This window comes from Caretta caretta, chromosome 26, assembly GCF_965140235.1.
Source record: "Caretta caretta isolate rCarCar2 chromosome 26, rCarCar1.hap1, whole genome shotgun sequence".
Lineage (NCBI taxonomy): Eukaryota > Metazoa > Chordata > Testudines > Cheloniidae > Caretta > Caretta caretta.
In genome coordinates, this window is record NC_134231.1 from 13,092,560 (window position 1) to 13,111,459 (window position 18,900).

Genomic DNA, 18,900 nt, shown 5'->3' on the forward strand with positions numbered 1-18,900 from the left:
TGTTTGCCACCACTGCTCCTATTGGAATGGTTACCAAATACCTTTAGACCAGTCCTGCATACTGTCAAGAGTTGTAATTTAAACCACACAGTGCAAAGATGGCCATTAGCTCATGAGTTCTGTTCTTTTACCAGGTTCATTTTTATTCTCCTGGGTCCTTCAGGAAAGGCAAAATCCTACAATGAAATCGGCCGAGCTATCGCTACCCTCATGGTCGATGATGTAAGTAAATCCGACGGCAGAGCCCTGCTCCTGTAGCATTCCCTTCACGTACGCTATGTCCAGGCGGTCCGTACATTTATGGGATTTCCCAGAGGTGAAATGAGACGTCCCATCAGAGCTCCAGGACCAGAATGAAAACCGTAAGACCAGTTTGGCAGGTGCTGTAAAAATCTGTGCAATTCCATGGAAGTCAATGGAGATACAGCAGCTGAGGGATCTGCCCATAGGAATAAAGTTAAAATATTGGGGGGGGATGTATGCATGCCCATCCACCGTTGTCCTCCCTTGGATAGAATCTGTTCAGCTATGTGTCATAGGTTCCATATTGCCAACACTTAGCAAAGATTCTTCTTTCATTCAGATGACAGGGAACTGGGCTTTTAGAGCAGGAGGGTCTGAGTTCTATCCCAGCGAATGTGTGACATTCCAGTGTGCAGCACAGATTCATTCAGATATTGTTCACAAGCACAGATGTTCACGCTAGCAATGAGTGAGCCACAATCCGTGGTCCAAAATCTCTCTGATCTAGAAAGCATTTTAGATGAAGCCTAACCCTTCTTCTAGCAGAATTGGTTCTTCCCTCTCTCCCACTGCCTAGCTAACAGTTTGCCTAAACCGTTTGTCTACTCTGTGTATTCCCAGCTTTTCAGTGATGTGGCCTACAAGGCCAGGGACCGAGATGACCTGATTGCAGGAATAGATGAGTTTCTGGATGAAGTCATTGTCCTCCCACCAGGGGAGTGGGATCCAAACATTAGAATAGAGCCACCCAAAAAAGTACCTTCTGCTGAGAAGAGGTAGGTGGTGTTAATTGCAGTGCAGTTGATATTGCACTAGACTGGGACTCAGGAGACCAAGGTTCTATTCCTGGCTCTGCTACTGGGTAACCATAGGCAACTCCCTGTGCCTCAATTTTCCCATCTATAAAATGAGGATAATGTCCCCTTTGTAAAGCACTTTGAAATCTATGGATTAAAAAGCACTAAATAAGAGCTAAGTATTATTATTAGCAGCATAATGAACTTGATTCTGTTCATAGTTACAGTGGTGTAAATCAAGTCCATGGAATTACACTGATGTAAAACCAGCACAACCAGGGGAGCAGCATCAGACTCAATGAGCTGGAGCTGAGCTGAATTTTGGGTAACACAGCCAATGAAATGGATGAAATGTGGCCATTCATTAGCAGAATTTGTATTAGCCTGGCCATTACTAGCATTCAGCCTCTGTGTTTAGGAACTCGGCACTATCCCTTTTTAGACAAATGTAAACGTAGCTACTGTGAGGAATCTTTAAGGAATCTGCCTTGTATAATATTTTCTGTGACTCAATGCAAAGTTACTTAAGTACCATCTCTTCTTTCAAGCCAAGATACAAGCATTGCATGCAGATGCTAAAGTAATCTGTGGGCATGTAACCCTCTAAACTGGGGGATACAGATTATGCAGGGGTCCATCCATCTCTTGTGCCAGGGCCAGAACGCTCTGGAACAACATTCCAGCACTTTTGCTGCATGGAGGACCTCATTTTGCAAGGACAAAATACGCTAAAGATTGCGACATGCTCCCTTACTGTGGCATAACATAGAAAGATTCCATGGCACTTTTCAGAGTTGCCAAACTCAAGCGTTTTTATTTGCCTTCCGGGTTTTGAGCCTTTTAGGGTGGCATCTGCACAGTGAGCAGCGGCCCGTGGCAGCAGGCCTCCGAGCGCGCGTCTACAGATCCAGGCTCGTGCTAGAGTGCTAAAAATAGCCATGCAGAGATTTGGTCTCGGGCTAGAGATCAGGCTCCGAAGCCTACAGAGGGGGTGTAGCTCTTTTTAGCACCTTAGCAGGAGCCCCAAGAATCTGTAGAGCCGGGCTCTGAGACTCGCTGCTCCGGAGCGCTGCTCACTGTGTAGACGCACCCTTAGAGGTCACATTTTCAAGTTTTTTTCTGCAACCGGTTTCTCTGGAAACTTACTTTTTTAAGTAAAAGCTAGCTCATCCCCTGCCTCCAGCAGCTGGCACTTTAAGGAGAAAAACACCAACTTTCTCAAGACTTACAGGACAATCTCAGGCTGTGGAGAGTTGCTTTTTGGGGCAAGAGAAATGCTAGATCCAAGTGACATCTTACCGAAATATATCCCACTCCCGGGTGCAGTATGCTCCGTTTTTCATGATGCATTAATCCAGTAACTAAAGGTCGATTATCTCGCATTGTGTGCACATGACCTAAACTGGAGCATGTGTGAGTTTTTCTCTCCTATTGGTAGGAAAAACTCCAGGAACAGAGAAGGTAGGTGGAGAGTGGAACTAATTTTCTAACTGCACCTCCTGGGTGACCCCCTGTGGCCAGGTTTTGCACAAGAGCAGTGTGTCGGGTGTTAGTGAAGAGAATGCTGGGGGCTGGGTTACACCTCTGTCCCTCATGGAAAGCATTTTTTGATGTTTCATATTATTTTTTAAATGGTTTTCTCAAGGAAATCCAAATGTGGGTTTTGTGATTCTTCAGTATGCACCATTCCTCACCTCTTGTGTTGCACCATTCCTCACCTCTGGCAGTTGTTGCAGTGTGGCTGGCAGTGTTACAATGGCTGCTTGTGGGTCAATGGAAGCAATTTCTATAAGTATCCTCTATAATCTTCTAAGATGACTGTGAGGCTTGTGAAGGTTCCATGTAAATGGAAAAATAACAATAGGCTAATGATCTATACCATTAAAGGAAATAACAGGCATGTGGTAGCTGGTATAAAACTCAAGGCTCCTACACAACCCTTGGCTTTTGTGTAGACTAGACCAGGTTGTGCAAGAATCTGTCTGCCTCACCCGCAATCACAGATTCAGGTTGTTCTGTACTTCACTCTGCAACAAACGGGCAGAGCCCTCCAGTGTGGCCTAGTGTCCAGAGCATTGGAGTGGGGGGATCTGGGGTCTATTTCTGGCTCTGCCACTGGTGTGTTGGGTGACCTTGGCCAAGTTGCTGTGCCTCAGTTTCCCCATCTGTAACATGGAGATGATACTGTGCAGTGCTTTGAGATGAGATAAAACATGCTCTAGGAGAGCTAGGTGTGTTTACTTATTATTGGAAGCCCTAGATTATCCTAAAGGCAAATCCAAGCAAAAATCAAAATGCTGCCCCAGACACAACTGTGCTAAAGGGAGGCCCTGCGTGTACAGCCGGGCTCTTGGGAGTCAAGACTCCTGGAAGTCCTGATTCTCCATGTGACCTTGGAGAAGTTGCTTCACCTCCATGTGCCTCAATTATCCCCATCTACAAAGGGGAATCAGGAATGACCAACCCCTCGGGGTGCAGGGAGGCTAAACTCCTGCTGGTTGCGAAGTGCCTTGAGCCCTTTCTGGGGAGAGGGGAGATGCTGTTGTTCCCGTCATGGCCCCCAGTGTCTCTCTCAGGAAATCCGTGTTCTCGCTGAACGAAGCAGGGCAGATGAACGGCACCGCAGGAGGAGCGGCAGGAGGGGGCGGCGGTGGTGGAGGGGGCGGCAGCGAGGATGGAGAAATGCCAGCAGTGCATGAAGCTGGAGAAGAGCTTGTCTGGACAGGCAGGTAAGCAAAGCCTCGGCCCCTGAAACCGACGAGAGCGCCGGATGGTGCCAGCCTGGGTCCTGTGCTTCGGGGCAATATGCCCTCTCCTACAACCTCCTCCACCCTCTGGCCTCGCATCTTCCCTTCCCCTTCAAGGATAAATGACATTCCCCACCCCACCCCAGATACAAGCACCTCTGCCCCCCTCCCAGCACACTCCCCAACACCCCCAGTGGTTATAATGGTTCTAGTCCTCCCCTCCCAACCTGCCCTTCCCCCCAAATGTCCGTGAGGCCTCAGTTATGCTTTGATTTACACAAATCCTTACAAAGGTGAAGGCCAGCACTGATGGGTGTTGGTGCAAAAGTGCCTTTGAGTGTGCAAAATGGGGAGTTGCCCAGCCAACATCTCACATGTGTGCACAATTGCTTATGCTTGCAGCTGAACGCCAAGAAGCAAAATTTGCTTGACCTAGTCTCGTGGCTAAATGCTGCCAGGAAAAGTCAGAGCAAGTGTCAGACTAGATTGTCGGCGCACGCCACAGAAACATGCGTGCCTCAGAACGCAATCCCTGATGTGTACGGTTGACACGGGGCTCGTTGGTTGCTTGTGCCCTCCTCATCCGTTTGTTGCACTCACCTCTTCTCTCATGCTTAAAGTATGTCTGTATTGCAATCACAGGGTGTGTTTGCAGCTTGTGTAGCCAAAGCTGAGCGAGCTTTAATCTAGCTGGCACAGCAACTGGAACAAGAGAGCTGCAGCAAAACCTGCAGCAAAACCTGCTCCAGTGCCCAGCGCTCCAAGCCCGCCTGGAACTGTGAGGCTAGTCCACTAAAGCTTGATTAAAGCTAGCCTCAAGTAGGGCTGCATAAACAGCAGTCATCCCCGGCTATCGCACACCCTCGTGAACTCTTCGGGACGGGGCCGCGTCCTTGTTATGCATTTATACGATACCTGGTGCAGTGGGGTCCCGAGCCCAGGCACTACGGCAACGCAAATAATAACCCTAAATGGCCTAGTTCCACTGAGAGCTCATGGGATTGCCACACCTGGGACCCTTCTGCGTGTCTCCCCCAGGTTTTGCGGCGGCCTGTATTTGGATATCAAGAGGAAACTGCCCTGGTTCCCCAGTGATTTCTACGAAGGCTTTCATATCCAGTCTATCTCCGCCATCCTCTTCATTTACCTGGGCTGCATCACAAATGCCATAACATTTGGGGGGCTGCTTGGTGATGCTACAGACAACTACCAGGTAAACCCAAGAGCTGCCCAGGGAGTTCTCCTTCTCCAAAGGATTATTAGAGCTGGACCCCAGCCAGAAAGTTTGGCCGCAGATGCCCCAATGTTTGCAGGGTGGCTTTTGTTGGCACGTGCCTTAGCTGTGCTGCATGGTGAGACATTGCAGCTCCTGCCCCTTGATAACACATGGGGCAGATAGCAGGATTCACAGCAGCTGGCTATAACCCGTATGCAGCAGGCCAGGTTCCTGTGGAGCTGCAGCCAGTTCTCCTCCCTAATGTGGTAGATAAATATCCCCGCCCTGTTGCTGTGAGAGATTTCCACCCCGGTGCACCTCCATGGCACAGGGCAGGACTGCGGTCCTTGGTATGAAAAGCCATTCCTAGCTAAGACTTGGACGTAACCATCACTCAGCCTGAGGGGGCATCTTGGAGTCTGCAGTCCCTCAAACTGCCACGTCTGAGCCCCACAGGTATCTCACAGTGCGACGAGTCTGTAATGAAATCGCTGCTTCTGCTAGCGTTTTTCCTGCCTGTTTGTCGCACGGCACCTGTGCTCAGTGTGGTAATTCACCAACGCCCATTCAGCTTAGTATCCTCCCCAAACCGCTGACACGGGTCTTGAGGGACGGAGCGGGGATTCTTGCGCTGCCTGATTCCAGTGAGACACAAGCCGGGAAGAAAGTGCAGGAGAACTGCCGTGAGTGTGTTCTGCAGCCACGCTCTATGATTAGACCTCCCCTCGGCACGACTCCTCTGCTGCAACCCAGTGCATGTGTCTGACCTTCTCCCCACGTTGTTTCTCTTCCCAAAGGGGGTCATGGAGAGCTTCCTCGGCACGGCGATGGCCGGCTCCCTGTTCTGCTTCTTTGCCGGGCAGCCGCTCATTATCCTGAGCAGCACAGGGCCCATCCTCATCTTCGAAAAGCTACTCTTCGACTTCAGCAAGTAGGTGGAGCTCACTGAGAATCGTGGCCCTCACAGCGGTAATGCCAAAGTGGGGAGCGGGGCACAAGAGCAGGACAGGTTCAGAGTCATGGTTGAGGCCTACATACCGTCCCTCTAGCCATGTCATTATGGCTGTGAGCAGCACTCCAGGTGGGTCTACCAGAGAGAAGAGGCCGAGAGAGCCTACTCTACAGCTCTGTGAGTCTCCCAGTGAGAACAGTTTTGAAGCAGGTGCTCAGGAGACCACTAGCAGAGCGAGTGGGGAAGGGAACACAGCTGCTGCTCCTCTGCTTTGAGCAGAGGGAGCTTCCCCCATCTTCTCCCTAACTTTTCCACAGTTCTCTCTTCGGCGGATGCTGGGGGAGCTCCCCCAGTGGGTTTGCTTACTGGGGCAGGGCATCAGCAATCGGCCCAGTCATTGGCCGTCTCAGCCCAGTGGCCGAAGACTGGATGGGCCATGGAGACTGAGCTACCTCTCACCCTTGTCAGTGGCAGGTGCTGTGCTGGTTAGGGGAACGTTGGCAGGGTGGAGTGAGGAAACTCGTGCCACACCTGTCCTGTGGATGACTCTCTTGATCTCTTCTTCTTGGAGCAGAGACCCTGTCTGGGGTTCTCTGCTTGGTGTCCCCTACTGGGGTTCTTCTATTGCACCTTTGAGTCCATCCCCATCCCTGTACCTCAGAGTTAGAGAGGAAGGATGGGGCAGTGGTTAGGGCACTAGACTGGGACTTTGGAGGCCTACGTTCAATTCCCGGCTCTGCCACAGACTATTCATGTGACCTTGGGCAAGTCACATAGTCTCTGTGCTTCAGTTCCCCCTCTGAGTTGGGGATACCAGCACTGCCCTATTTCACAGGGGTGTTGCAAGAATAGATAAGGATGGAAGTGGAGGCCATATAAGTACACAGACTCGGATTTATTTCAGAGTAACAGCCGTGTTAGTCTGTCTTTGCAAAAAGAACAGGAGTACTTGTGGCACCTTAGAGACTAACCAATTTATTTGAGCATGAGCTTTCGTGAGCTACAGACTCTGATTTTTTTTTCCAGGAGGGTGGCCATTATTATTGGGGTGAAAGGACCCCTATGGGGGGGGGCTCTTCCTTTCACTGGAGATCAGATATGGTGACACTTTCCATGAGCCCTCAGATGCCGTATCTCTCTTTCCTGAGCAGAGCTGTCGTTTTGTTCTGAACTTCTGTTGTGCACAATTCCAGAGGCAACAGCATAGACTACATGGAGTTCCGCCTGTGGATCGGCTTACATTCTGCCCTGCAGTGCCTTATCCTGGTGGCTACAGACGCCAGCTTCATTATAAAGTACATCACGCGCTTCACTGAGGAGGGGTTCTCCACCCTCATCAGCTTTATATTCATCTATGATGCTATCAAGAAGATGATCGGAGCCTTTAAGTATTACCCAATCAATGCAGACTTCAAACCAGACTACGTGACCATGTACAAATGCGAGTGCATTGCTCCTGACCCAGGTGAGTACAAGTCCTATTCCCTGTTGAAAATTTCACTGTGAAATTGCCGATTGTTTGAACCACGCAGCGGTCATGCTGAGGTCCAGTTTTTGACAAAGAGTGTTGCACAGCTTCCTGATTGGTCCTTGCAAATTGTGGAGGGGCGGGTAGCCTTTGCTGCATGAGCTTCATTTGGTGATTTACTCCAGCAGCTTGTTTTAAATGGAAGCAGTGCTGCCTAGTTGTTGGAACACTGGGCTGGAACTTGGGAGACCTAGATTCTCTTCCCAGTTCTGTCACTGGCCTGCTGGGTGACCTTGGGCAAGTCTCTGTGCCTCAGTTTCCCCATCTGTAAAGTGTGTGTGGGGGGGGGGGTTTGATACTGACCAGCTATGTAAAGTGCTTTGAGATCTCCTGACAATATGATTATTAAATCTTGGCCAGCTGCACTTTCAAAGAACATTCCTGGATACAAGTTTCACACCCCCACGATAGAGAGGTTATGATGGCTGTGGCAGTGTACCTGTGGGCACAGTACCTCTGGTTCCCTATAGCAGTGCTCCCAAAATGGAACAAAGACATCATCTTCTTGGCAGGCCAGCCCATCCCCGGTCACTGAGATAGTGCAGCAAAATACCTCCTCTGTAGATGGCCAGATGTAAAACCATAGGAATCAGAGATGGAGAAGACTTGTTTAGATCCAACTTCCAGACAATGCTGGATTGTTCCTGAGAGTATATTCTTGAATGGTTTTATCATCTCCAGTTGTAAGTGTGTTCAGTGACAGGACTTCCGTGGGATATTCACTAGGTTTCCACAACCCTTTTGACTGGTTCACCCCTTGGTCCTTTTCTAGAAATGCATCTGTGTAGGAGTGGGGTGTTTTGTTCTGATTTTTAACAGCTACGTACGGTACTGCGCTGATTTCTACCACCACAAAGATACAAAGGGATAGGGCAATTCAAGGAAAACGACATTGGGTGAGAGGAAAACAAACTTTTTCCAGAGCCAAGATGTACCCGTTCTCTGCCAATGGCTGTATTGAAGAAGGCTGTAATTTAGGCTCATTTATATCACACCAAAACCAACCAAACAGCTTTTTATTTTTATTTCATACTCAATATTCATATTTGCTCTTGGAAGTAAATTTCCAAATTATCCAGAATTCAGATTCACACTGAGTAGTGTAAAAGTACTTGTAGCACTCAGAAGGGAACAGAGTCATTTATTGTCATGGTATCAGGAAATGTTTTCCCTCAGAATTGCTGATTTATTTAAGGGGAGAAAAATGCTCTTGGAGATTTTAAAATCACTATGGAAGGAGAAGGTAGAAAGGTACGACAACATCACACACGCTCTGGAAACAGAAATGTAGAAATAAGCACTGGCCTGCAAAATAACCTCCATAGACATCTGTCTGATTGCACTTCATTACACGTTAGCTGCTTATCTGATGTGCGGGAAGTAACATGCGTCGCTTTTTTTGGTTTCTTTTCTTGACTCGTGGTCATCAACGATGGGCATTTGTGCTACTAACCAACCACAACACTGTGTGTAATGTCACCTCCAGCTCAGATACCGTGGTGATGAGCACCGTTACGGATACCTAGGCAGATCATATTGCATCGTCTCATTGTGACACAGCGGGTATGTCTACACGGCAGCCTGGGGTGTGATTTGCAGCTCCTGTAGGTGTACCTCTGGACTAGCTGTACTCTAGCTAGATCTGCGAAGCTTCTGGGTACATACACGTTGGTACTGTCCGCATCACTATTGTTTAGCAAGCTTTTTAGGTCACTTGTTGACATATCATCCTGACATGAGGACACTGGGTTATGAGGTTTCAGAGTAGCAGCCGTGTTAGTCTGTATCCGCAAAAAGAAAAGGAGGACTTGTGGCACCTTAGAGACAAACCAATTTATTTGAGCATCAGCTTTCATGAGCTATAGCTCACTTCATCGGATGCACGCAGTGGAAAATACAATGGGGAGATTTTATATACACAGAGAGCATGAAACAAATGGGTGTTACCATTCACACTGTAACGAGAGTAATCAGGCTGTACCGTGATGTCACGATTTCACTTGTGAAACTGTGGACTGTGCCACCAGCCTTATGTGTGTTTTCTTTTTCTTCTTATGAAGAGTGTCAGTGTGTTGACATGTTAATTGACAATAATTATAACAATCTTGGAGCCATTCAGCTCCAAACTAAGGGCTTGACCCTGTAAGGGCTGAGCACTTGGGCCTGATCCAGTGAAAGTCTTAAGATGCACTTAAAGTTAAGCACACAAGTAGCCTGACTGAAGTCGTCAATGAAACTATGCAGATGTTTAAAGTTAAGCACATCTTTAAGTGTTCTGCTGAATTCAGCTAGAATGCTTGAAACAGGCTTAAATCAATATAGGACTCTCCACTCACATTCCCCATATCTGGAGAGTCTTAGGGACTATATTTGTTTCCTTTCAAGCTAAGCAGGCAGAAACATGCTACTGACTGCTGCAAGTTCTTCCCGGGTTGTTTTGGTCTGGAAGCATCTCTACGTTTTTTTTCCCATCGGTTCATTCAGGGCTAGCCTATATTACCGCATTACGTCGGCCCAGCTGCGCCGCTGGCCACGGTGCATCTTTGCCAGATGTGCTCAACAGGAGAGCTTTCTCCTGTCAACAACATTACTCCACCTCCATGAGAGGGGCAAGCCATGTCTGCAGGAGAGCGTCTCTCACCGACATACAGCGGTGTCCATGCCGCACTAAGTCGACTTACGTCGCTCAGAGGCTTTTTCACACGCCTGAGCGACATAACTTACATCGACTTAAGTGGTAGTGGAGACAAGCCCGCAGCGAAGACAAGAAAAAGTTCATGGACTCTTGGAATTCTTCAGTGGTGTCATTATTGTGTTTTCTCATGTTGACAGCACCCTGCTCTGCATTGCAGTGGCTGTTTTGCTTTGTGGTTAAGGCCCTATGGTCATCCCGCCAAAGCGTCTTGCTGAAACTTCAGTCTGCACCTTTGTGCTGACTGTAGAAAAAAGTAATATCCCATCTCGAAATCTGTCCGCAGTGAAGTGCATCACTGAGCATTTGTGCACAGTTTGGTTTGTTTGGTCCTTTGCCATCTTTACTCTTGTAAAATCATAGAAACTACGGACTTTGATTTCCGTATCCTCAGCCAGTGCAGGCTTGTTTCCTACAGTGTGTTCTAAAATGTCTTGGCCAAAGCTGGTAAACGGGTCTGATCCGAATATTAAATCTGCTGAGCAGTAAATGCTGCCACTGAAGCATTTAGCTGGCTTTGCCCGTGTTTAAATATTGGTTTGTTGAAGTTTTTTCCTGCATCAGTAGCAAGTAACCTTTCAGAAAGACCTGCTGTCAGCATAAGCATTCTTCCTCTTTTTTGTAGGAACATAAGAATGCCCATATACCAAACAGAACAATTGTCCATCAACCCAGGTCTCTAATATCCTATCTCTAGCATCCTTTACTAGATGCTTCAGAGGAAATTGAAAAATTCCTGGTCCAGTACACAATTGCATTCAGTCCAGTTCTGCAGAAACCCGCTGGATTGTCTCCTTGCCAGGCAGTATTTGAGCTTGGTGTAGTGGTTAGAGCAGAAAGAAAAGGAGGACTTGTGGCACCTTAGAGACTAACAAATTTATTAGAGCAGGGAACTCGGAGCTAGGACTTTTGGGTCCTATTCTTAGCTCTGCCACAGAAGTGCTGTGTGGGCATGGGCACATTACTCAGTTTACCTAATGAAGCATTGGCACTTCAAGGGTAATATACTTGGTGCACGGGGATCACTGGAGCTATGTTTCTCCATGGTGTACATGATACATCAGGTAGTCAAGGCAGCTAGTGCGAGAGGGCAAGGGAAATGTCCACAATATATATTAAAGGCCGAGTAGAGCGGTAATCCAATGGCAGGTTCCGGGAACGCGCACAGGAATGCAGGGATCGGCAGGTGAATTAAGATGCAGAACTGTTTCTGACAACTCATACGGGCAGGTGGGATCCTGTTAGTTCCCACTTACAGTATTAGAGGGGCAAAAAGAACTCGGGCCTGAGACGGCGTGTGGTCCTCTAGGGGAAAAACTATAGAAACAACCATAAGAGATTTATGTTTGGCTGTTATAAGATAACAGTAAAGACAGACTCCGGGAAGTGGAGGAGGTAAGGTTGGACCAGGTCTGGGGTGTGCATGTCCGGTTTGCAGCAGAGTGGGAACTTGGCCTACGGGCAATTTCCGTTTGCTACCTTGCTGACACATACCTTCACTTTCTCTAAATGGGGACAGAAAACAGCAGCTCTTTTCTTTTTGAAAAACAAACAAAATATCTTCTCTGACTTGGAATTTACGGTTTAATCTGAGTGGAAACGTGTTCCTGTTAACATGCAATGGGCGAGGTCACCGCAGGGATATGTACAGTGCCATCCTGAAAGATGCATGTCAAATGTTGCCTGCTGGTGTCTGCCAGTAATTCTCCACCAGAACACTGAGTACATGACACAACCATATAGAATGCAGACGGAGAGACAGAGGAAGCTAGAGAAGGCAACCAGCCCCCTTACAAGTCTCTGTCCTTTTGTTGATTTAGGAATAACATACTACCTGGTTTGGGCTACTGGCTCCTATTGCTGAGCTATAGTTCTCTGAGAAATATATGACTATATGTATTTTTACTGCCAATTCCAAGTCCTGCTAGCTACTACAGTTAGTGCAACCACTAGGTCACATACCATTTCCAGTTTCTTCCCTTCAGAATCATCCATCTGGGCTGGCTGGAAAATTTTCCATCTGAATTTTTGTCTAATGGAAAACTGGATTTTTTTGACCAAAAATGAACATTTTACCAAAAAGTGCCTATGTTTCTTGAAAAATTTCAGTTTCTCGTTGGAAAACTAAAGTCTTAACCAACACACTTTTTTCAAATTTTTTGGCCAAAATTTTATTCGTTTTCAGTTGCCAAAAACTGGGGGGAAATCAGGGTTTTTTCATGAAAAGTCAGAATTTTCTGCAGGGAAAACCCCTTCATTTTCCAACCAGCTCTTTCATGCATATCTCAGTGAATTCCCTTCCTGTTTGGAGAAACTGTCAAATATTTTAAAGCAAAAGTTTGGATTTTGTTTGAAAAAACCACAACTAATATGACTAGAAAGATTTTCAGGACACTTACATTTCAAGGAAAACAGGAGGAATTTGCATTGACCCCTTCCCCCTCATTTTGAAAGAAAGCTTACGCTCAAATAAATTGGTTAGTCTCTAAGGTGCCACAAGTACTCCTTCATCATCCTACAGTTTTAGAAACTCAGACATAAATCATCATCCTAGTGCAAATAAGACAGAAAGTGAAACTTAACATAAATACACTGAAACTGAGCAGTCTAGTTTCACTGAGTCTAAACTGAGTTGAATCCATGCAGATAAAATTCGTGAATAATGAAAAGTAAATTCATTTTTTATATTCCAGTTTTAATCACATATCACAAGATTTTTTTTACTATATTAATTTAATCTTGAAAGTGCCTCTTAAATTTCAGTCTGCATAAACGGTTCGTTTATTTAGCTCTTTTTTGCAGTGAAAATTGAGTTATTCCTGAAATTGAAAAATCGTCTGTCTTTGCAAAAATGTTGCCTATTTGTTTGGCAGGAAAATCAAGCCTCTTAAACTGGTTTAGAAATTCTAACTTTTTTCTTTTCCAGGTCTATTTTTAATCACTTTTCTTAAATCATCCCACATTTTAAAACTCTGACTAGAGAGGCTGCAATTTCTTGCTGCCAGAGGATCAAATTCTGTTCTTGGTGAAGTCACTGCATATCTGGAGTCACTCCAGAGACTTCAGTGGAGTGATTCTCATTTCAACTGATGTAAGGACCTGATGCTGTAGAAGCCTGCGGTGGTGCAGGATCAGGCCCTTCCAGAAAGCAGAATTTGACCCTTTGAGTCGTCTTTTCTGAAACAGCACTTCCCACTCAGTGGCCACAGGTCTGCTAGCCTGAAAAAGTGCTTCCCCTCCCTGGGCACAGTCTGGGTGACCTTGTGAAGCATTAAATATAAAAAAGGGAAATCTGAAGAGAGGGCCCTGTCTCTGTCTGGTGCAATGCAGAGGGAGAAAAGGACTGTTTCAAAAAAGAAATGGACTATCATGTGTGCAAAGTTACCACAAAAATATTCCCAAAACAATGGTGAACTTTTCCAGTTTGATTAAATGTTGCATATACACGCAACTTTCTGCACAAATTTGCTAACACTTTCTTTTCCGTACATTGCTGAGCAATACCCAAATGGAAGGCATCAGTAGACAGAGGCAAGAGCCGTGGAAGCTGAAATCCACTAGTGAGCCAAAGGACAGTTGTGGCCGTGCAGGCTTGCCCCGTGCAATGCCGGAGACTTCACTCAGTTCTGACTGGGAAAAACTCCAAGCATGGAGTTACATTGGTTTAAAATCAGTGTGAGAACAGAATCAGGTCCTTCATCTCTAGGGATGATTTGCTAGCATAGTCTCCATGGCTCATTTGACTTCTGAGATGGCCCGTCTATTACAACCAGTTGTAATGGGAGGTTAGTGGGTTCCCGCAAACTGCTCTGAAACCCACACATTTCACATGTGTTTCCTGTGAACACCATCTGGGATCCAGGTTTGAACTAGAGGGAACTAAATCAACTCGTCTGATTTCTGAGGACATTAGCACAAAAGAATGTTTCTTTTTGGCTTCATCATCATCATCTTTTTAGCAGGATGGTCTCCTGTAGTAATAGCTTCCTTTGAACCCAAACCCATATCGGGGTGTAGTGACAGGTGAACTATACAGAAGCGCGTGGGAGTCACAGGGCACTTTCTGCCTTTGGACTGTGTCTAAACAACATGATCTAGCCCACGGAGACTGAATTACTCTCACACCTAGAAGCAGTCCCTCAGGACAGAGTTTGAGGCATGTTGGCCAAGTCTGTGTGGACAGCTAACCTTCTTTTCATCCATGCAGTATCTGTTCTGTGGACAAAGGATTTCAGTCTCCAGAGCTGTCAAGCTGGCATCTTTTTACCATCACTGAGTTAATTTAAAAATAAAATGTATTTTAAGTGACTTAAATCTGAGCTGAGCAAATCAAAACCACACGTATCTCCTTTGTTACACGCAAACCCCGAAGTCCACATGGAAACCCCATTCTCCTCTAGAAGTTTTTCTACGCTGTAAACCCTCAATCTCCTCCCAACAGCAGCAACACTTAGACTTGATCTTTCACCCGGGTTGCTCTGGGCATCTAATAAAGTGGTCTCCGATTTGGACATTTCACTCTTCCAGATATTGAGAGTGTGTTAATCTCCTTTTGGTCCTTTTATTTATTTTTGTTAGTTCTGATTTTTGACTATTGTAACTGATTTGTACCATATTTGTCTCTGCTGCACACATCTATTTGGCTGCTTTCAATCTCAAGTGAGTATCGCTTTATAAATATTAAAATTATTTAATATTTGATACTCTTACCCTTTTGTTTTATTTTTATTTTTTTAATGTTTCCTACTTTTATCTCGAGTCCAATATATCCATTTGTGTAAAGCACTTTTATGGGCCTTCTCAGAAAAATACAGCCAATGCTACAGTATTCTTTAAGATGGGCAATGAACAATTTAAAGCAGTAGAAATTGCAAATATGTCTGGTTCTGGAAAAGCTAAAGGTTATCGAAAGAAACCTTTAACATTGTAAAGTCTGGAGTTAATCGAACCAAAAGTCACATTAGTTCAGTTTTCCCTTCCTTTTTCTCTGGTGGTGGAGTATTGTTTTGGTAGCACCAGGGGCTCTGATTCTAACCCAGCAATCACTTCTCCTTCATTAATTATCCTGTGTAGTTCATCGGGGAAAGGAATGACAGTATCTTGAGGCAGGACGTAGATGTTATGTGTTTGCCACCTTCAGAATTATAGAAATGTTGGGCTGGAAGGGACCTTAAGAGGTCATCTGTGCAGTCCCTTGAGCTGAGGCAGGACCAAGTCAACTTTCGACCATCCCTGACAGGTGTTTGTCTAACCAGTTCTTAAAGACCTCCACTGATGGGGATTCCATGACCTCCCTTGGAAGCCTATTCCAGTAGCTAACTCTCCTTATGTTAAACAGTTTTTCCTAATACCTAATCTAAATCTCCCTTGCGGCAGATTAAGCCCATTACTCTTCATTCTGCCTGCAGTGGTCATGGAGAACAACTGATCACTGCCCTCTTTATAGCAACCTTTAACATAGATGAAGAATTGTTAACTGGATTGGGTGGCCCATGGAGACTACAGCTCCCATGATGAATCCATGCCTGCCAAAAGAAACCTCATGACTTTAACAAGTTCATCTGCAGCAGTGGGAAAATTAGGTTCAAAACCCATGTAAATTATGCATAGGGGTTTTTTTTCCAGTAAATTCATCCTTCTGCAGGGTATTCTTTAAGCAGAATGGAAAAGTCACTTTGGAAAGTCACTTAATCTCTCTGTGCTTCAGTTTCCCCATCTGTACAATGGGTGGAATAATACCAACATACCAAGAATGTTGCCACTTAGTTAAGCCCTTTAAAATCCTCCAGCAAAAGGCTCCAGAGAAGTGCTTTAAGTACCATCCTTAGTGCTGTGGTTTGGTTTTTCTCCATTCGGGTTTCCAAGTGTGAGAGAGTGCATTCTCTCGCCATCCATTTTCTCCTTGAAAAGGGCTGGATGGGGTTAGAGAGGGGAAGCCTCTTTCTTGCAGCAAGAATCCAGGATGGCAACAGAAGAGATTCACCCTAGATGAGAGGTGACCTGTTGAGCAAAAGCAGCTTCTGGAGAGAGAAGGGTTTCTTTTTCCCCAGCTTGTTTCTAAAAAGGTGGGCCCCAGTGGATCTCTCCAAACGCCACAAAGTTCTTACAGAAGGAGTGACCCTCTAAGAAAGAGGGTAAGACCTGCTCCAGGAGAAAGAGACATTGGGTTCTCTCCAGTGCCCCCTCCCCCAGGAATGGCAATTCTTTCAGATGGACATCTTACCTTTCAAACTATGATCCCCTGCCCCATACCACATACAGAAAAGCGAAGGCTTTGAAGAAGGAACCACATCTGCGTCATGCATTCTCTGAATTGGTGGTAAGCACAACAGTATATGTTATAATGGCAGAGAACACAATGAACAACTGAGGGGACATTCAGCGAGCTGGAAGAGGGTGGCAGGGGGCATGGCTTGATTTGATTCAGGGGGGGCTCCCATTGGTATATATCCCTGGAAGCTATCCAAAAAACCAAAATGGGTTCTGTGTATTTATATGGCCACTCTTTTCTTTAGGCTGAGAGGCAGTGCTTCTGACCGTGGCCTAGGTAGCAGCCGAATGTGGTCCATGGATCAAATGTGGTCATTTAAAGTGGAGGGGAAGCCCATTGACACCACAAATCCCAAGATGCCTGGGAGCTGAGTTGGAGGTCACGTGACCTAAGATGAAGTGTTGCACCATGGGACCTGTAGTCTCCATGGGCTGCCCCTCCTCGGATAACTGAAGGAAGGTACAATCAATGTTCTTACAATTAAGTGCATCTCTCGGGCTCCTGGCAAGTTGCTAATGCAGCCCTCGGGGGTTATTTTCTGGTCTAAATGGAAGGCCACACACCGTATTAATCAGGGAGAAGTCGCTGCTGGAGTTAGAACCAGGGTTTACACTCTAGCTCCCAAAATCTGTGTTCTGCCCTTCGTGCTGGGTTTCACTCCTGGATCCCATCCCCCTCCCTTCCCAACAGGTCTGTAATAATGTGCTTATCCTGGATTTCATTACATTCTTTCCCTTCCGTGTAGACAGAACTGTCTAAATGGCCCATAGCTGTGTGCGCCGCTAGGTAACCCTTGCTGGGAACTGAACGCAGAGTTTTTTGCTCTCTCCTGGGAATGGAAGGGCGGTTACTGGTTCGAGCCAGCAGGGTCCACTAGGCTTAAACAGGATTTCCATGCTGGGTTGAACTTGACTATTTGTTTTCATATATATAAAACCTTAATAACAAACCCCTTTTCTGCAGTGAATACAACATTGTTCAATGCTTCAGCTCCGCTGGCACCAAACAACACTAACATTTCTGTGGTAAGTAGTTTTGTTTTATGTATTTTCAAGTAGGGGGTAGCCAAGCCCTTTGGATCCTTTCTTAGCCCAGAAAGAAAGGAAGTGGGACACATGGGGATCCACCGATTAAATCAGTCACTCAGTCTTCTTCCAGGGATGCTATCAAAGCCTACAGCGATCTCTTTAGAAATCAACTTTTTAGTTATATGACTTGCCAACCAAATGAATTAAATCACGGCATGGAATTAACGTTCGGCTTTGGGGAAGGAGTGGAATGGGAACTGTGTGTCTGTTCCTTCTAGTTGCAATGGCCTGGTGACATCCCCTTCACGTGCCCAACCAGGATATTATAAACCACCAAAGAACAGACTGCAGGCAAAGAATCCATAGCAGTGCACGCTGGGTTAGTTTAATCTCCCCTATGTGTGCAGTGCAGGCATAATCAGTCAAGCACTTATAATGCATGTACCTCACCACTGAATGTAAGGCCTCTCTATACGCCTACTTCCACTGGCTTATTTAAGCCAGCGCAAACCTCTGTGTGGACACGCTTATTTCCATTTAAGAGCAGTTTATTTCAGTTGAATTTAAAGCTGTTCCTAGCTGACTTAATTGAAATTGAAGAGCCTGGTTTAAACTGAAAAAAGACCCTCCACAGCGGTTTAACTCAATTTAAAATCACACTTTCAGTTAAACCAGTGAAACTGTGTGCTGCGGCTTAAGGAGCTCCCAACCACCTGGGACATGCACCAGAGCAAGGGTTTGTCTATGCACGGGTTATTCAGGAGTAGCTATTAGACTTTAAATTCACACCCTACCTTAGTCCTAGTTAACTTTCAAGTGTAGACAAGCCCTTAGAAAAGTTGCACCAGTTTAGGGCTTGTCTACACTCACAAGTTAGAATAAGTAGAGAATCCAAGACCATGGAACAGATAGTTACTTTTATATTGGTGTGTATTTTACACTAGCCAAGATACAAACAATGGTCATGACTTTCAGAAGTTGTGAGTAATCCTGGGTGCCCCAGCTTGTGGGTGCCCAACTTGAGACACCTTAAAGAAGTCTGACATTCACAGGCAGGAGCTGAGCACTTTCCAAATATCAGGCCCTTTTTAGTGGTCTCAAGTTGGGGAATCCAAAAATCACTCGGCACTTTTTGAAAATATTTTCATATCTGGGCACCAGACAAGCACTGAATGCCTCATTATTAAGAGACATGGTTCTTATCTGGTTTAATTCCACTGAAGTTTAATGTCATGAAAGTGGTCACCCTTAACAACTTGCCAATTTTGCCATTGAATAAAGGGATATTGTTACTTCTATTTACAGTTATCCTTATACTTACTGTAGGAAATACATTGAATACTACGAATTCTGAGCCAAGTTCTTACGGGTGACTATGATTATAGAATCATAGAATATCAGGGTTGGAAGGGACCTCAGGAGGTCA

General features: G+C 45.8%; 1 protein-coding gene across 16 annotated transcripts in view; it reads left to right on the forward strand.

Annotated features, from left to right (window-relative positions):
• Positions 1 to 18,900, forward strand: part of SLC4A5 (solute carrier family 4 member 5) — a 129,513-nt gene that overhangs the window by 80,113 nt on the left and 30,500 nt on the right. For 15 of the 16 annotated variants that reach the window (XM_048829229.2, XM_048829221.2, XM_048829223.2 and 12 more), the window contains 7 exons: positions 135 to 222; positions 865 to 1,019; positions 3,617 to 3,769; positions 4,826 to 5,000; positions 5,801 to 5,934; positions 7,149 to 7,420; positions 17,410 to 17,471. In XM_048829229.2, the coding sequence (XP_048685186.1) occupies positions 135 to 222; positions 865 to 1,019; positions 3,617 to 3,769; positions 4,826 to 5,000; positions 5,801 to 5,934; positions 7,149 to 7,420; positions 17,410 to 17,471 (1,039 nt within the window). The remainder of the gene's footprint in view (positions 1 to 134; positions 223 to 864; positions 1,020 to 3,616; positions 3,770 to 4,825; positions 5,001 to 5,800; positions 5,935 to 7,148; positions 7,421 to 17,409; positions 17,472 to 18,900) is intronic. The other variant, XM_048829220.2, reaches the window with a different exon arrangement.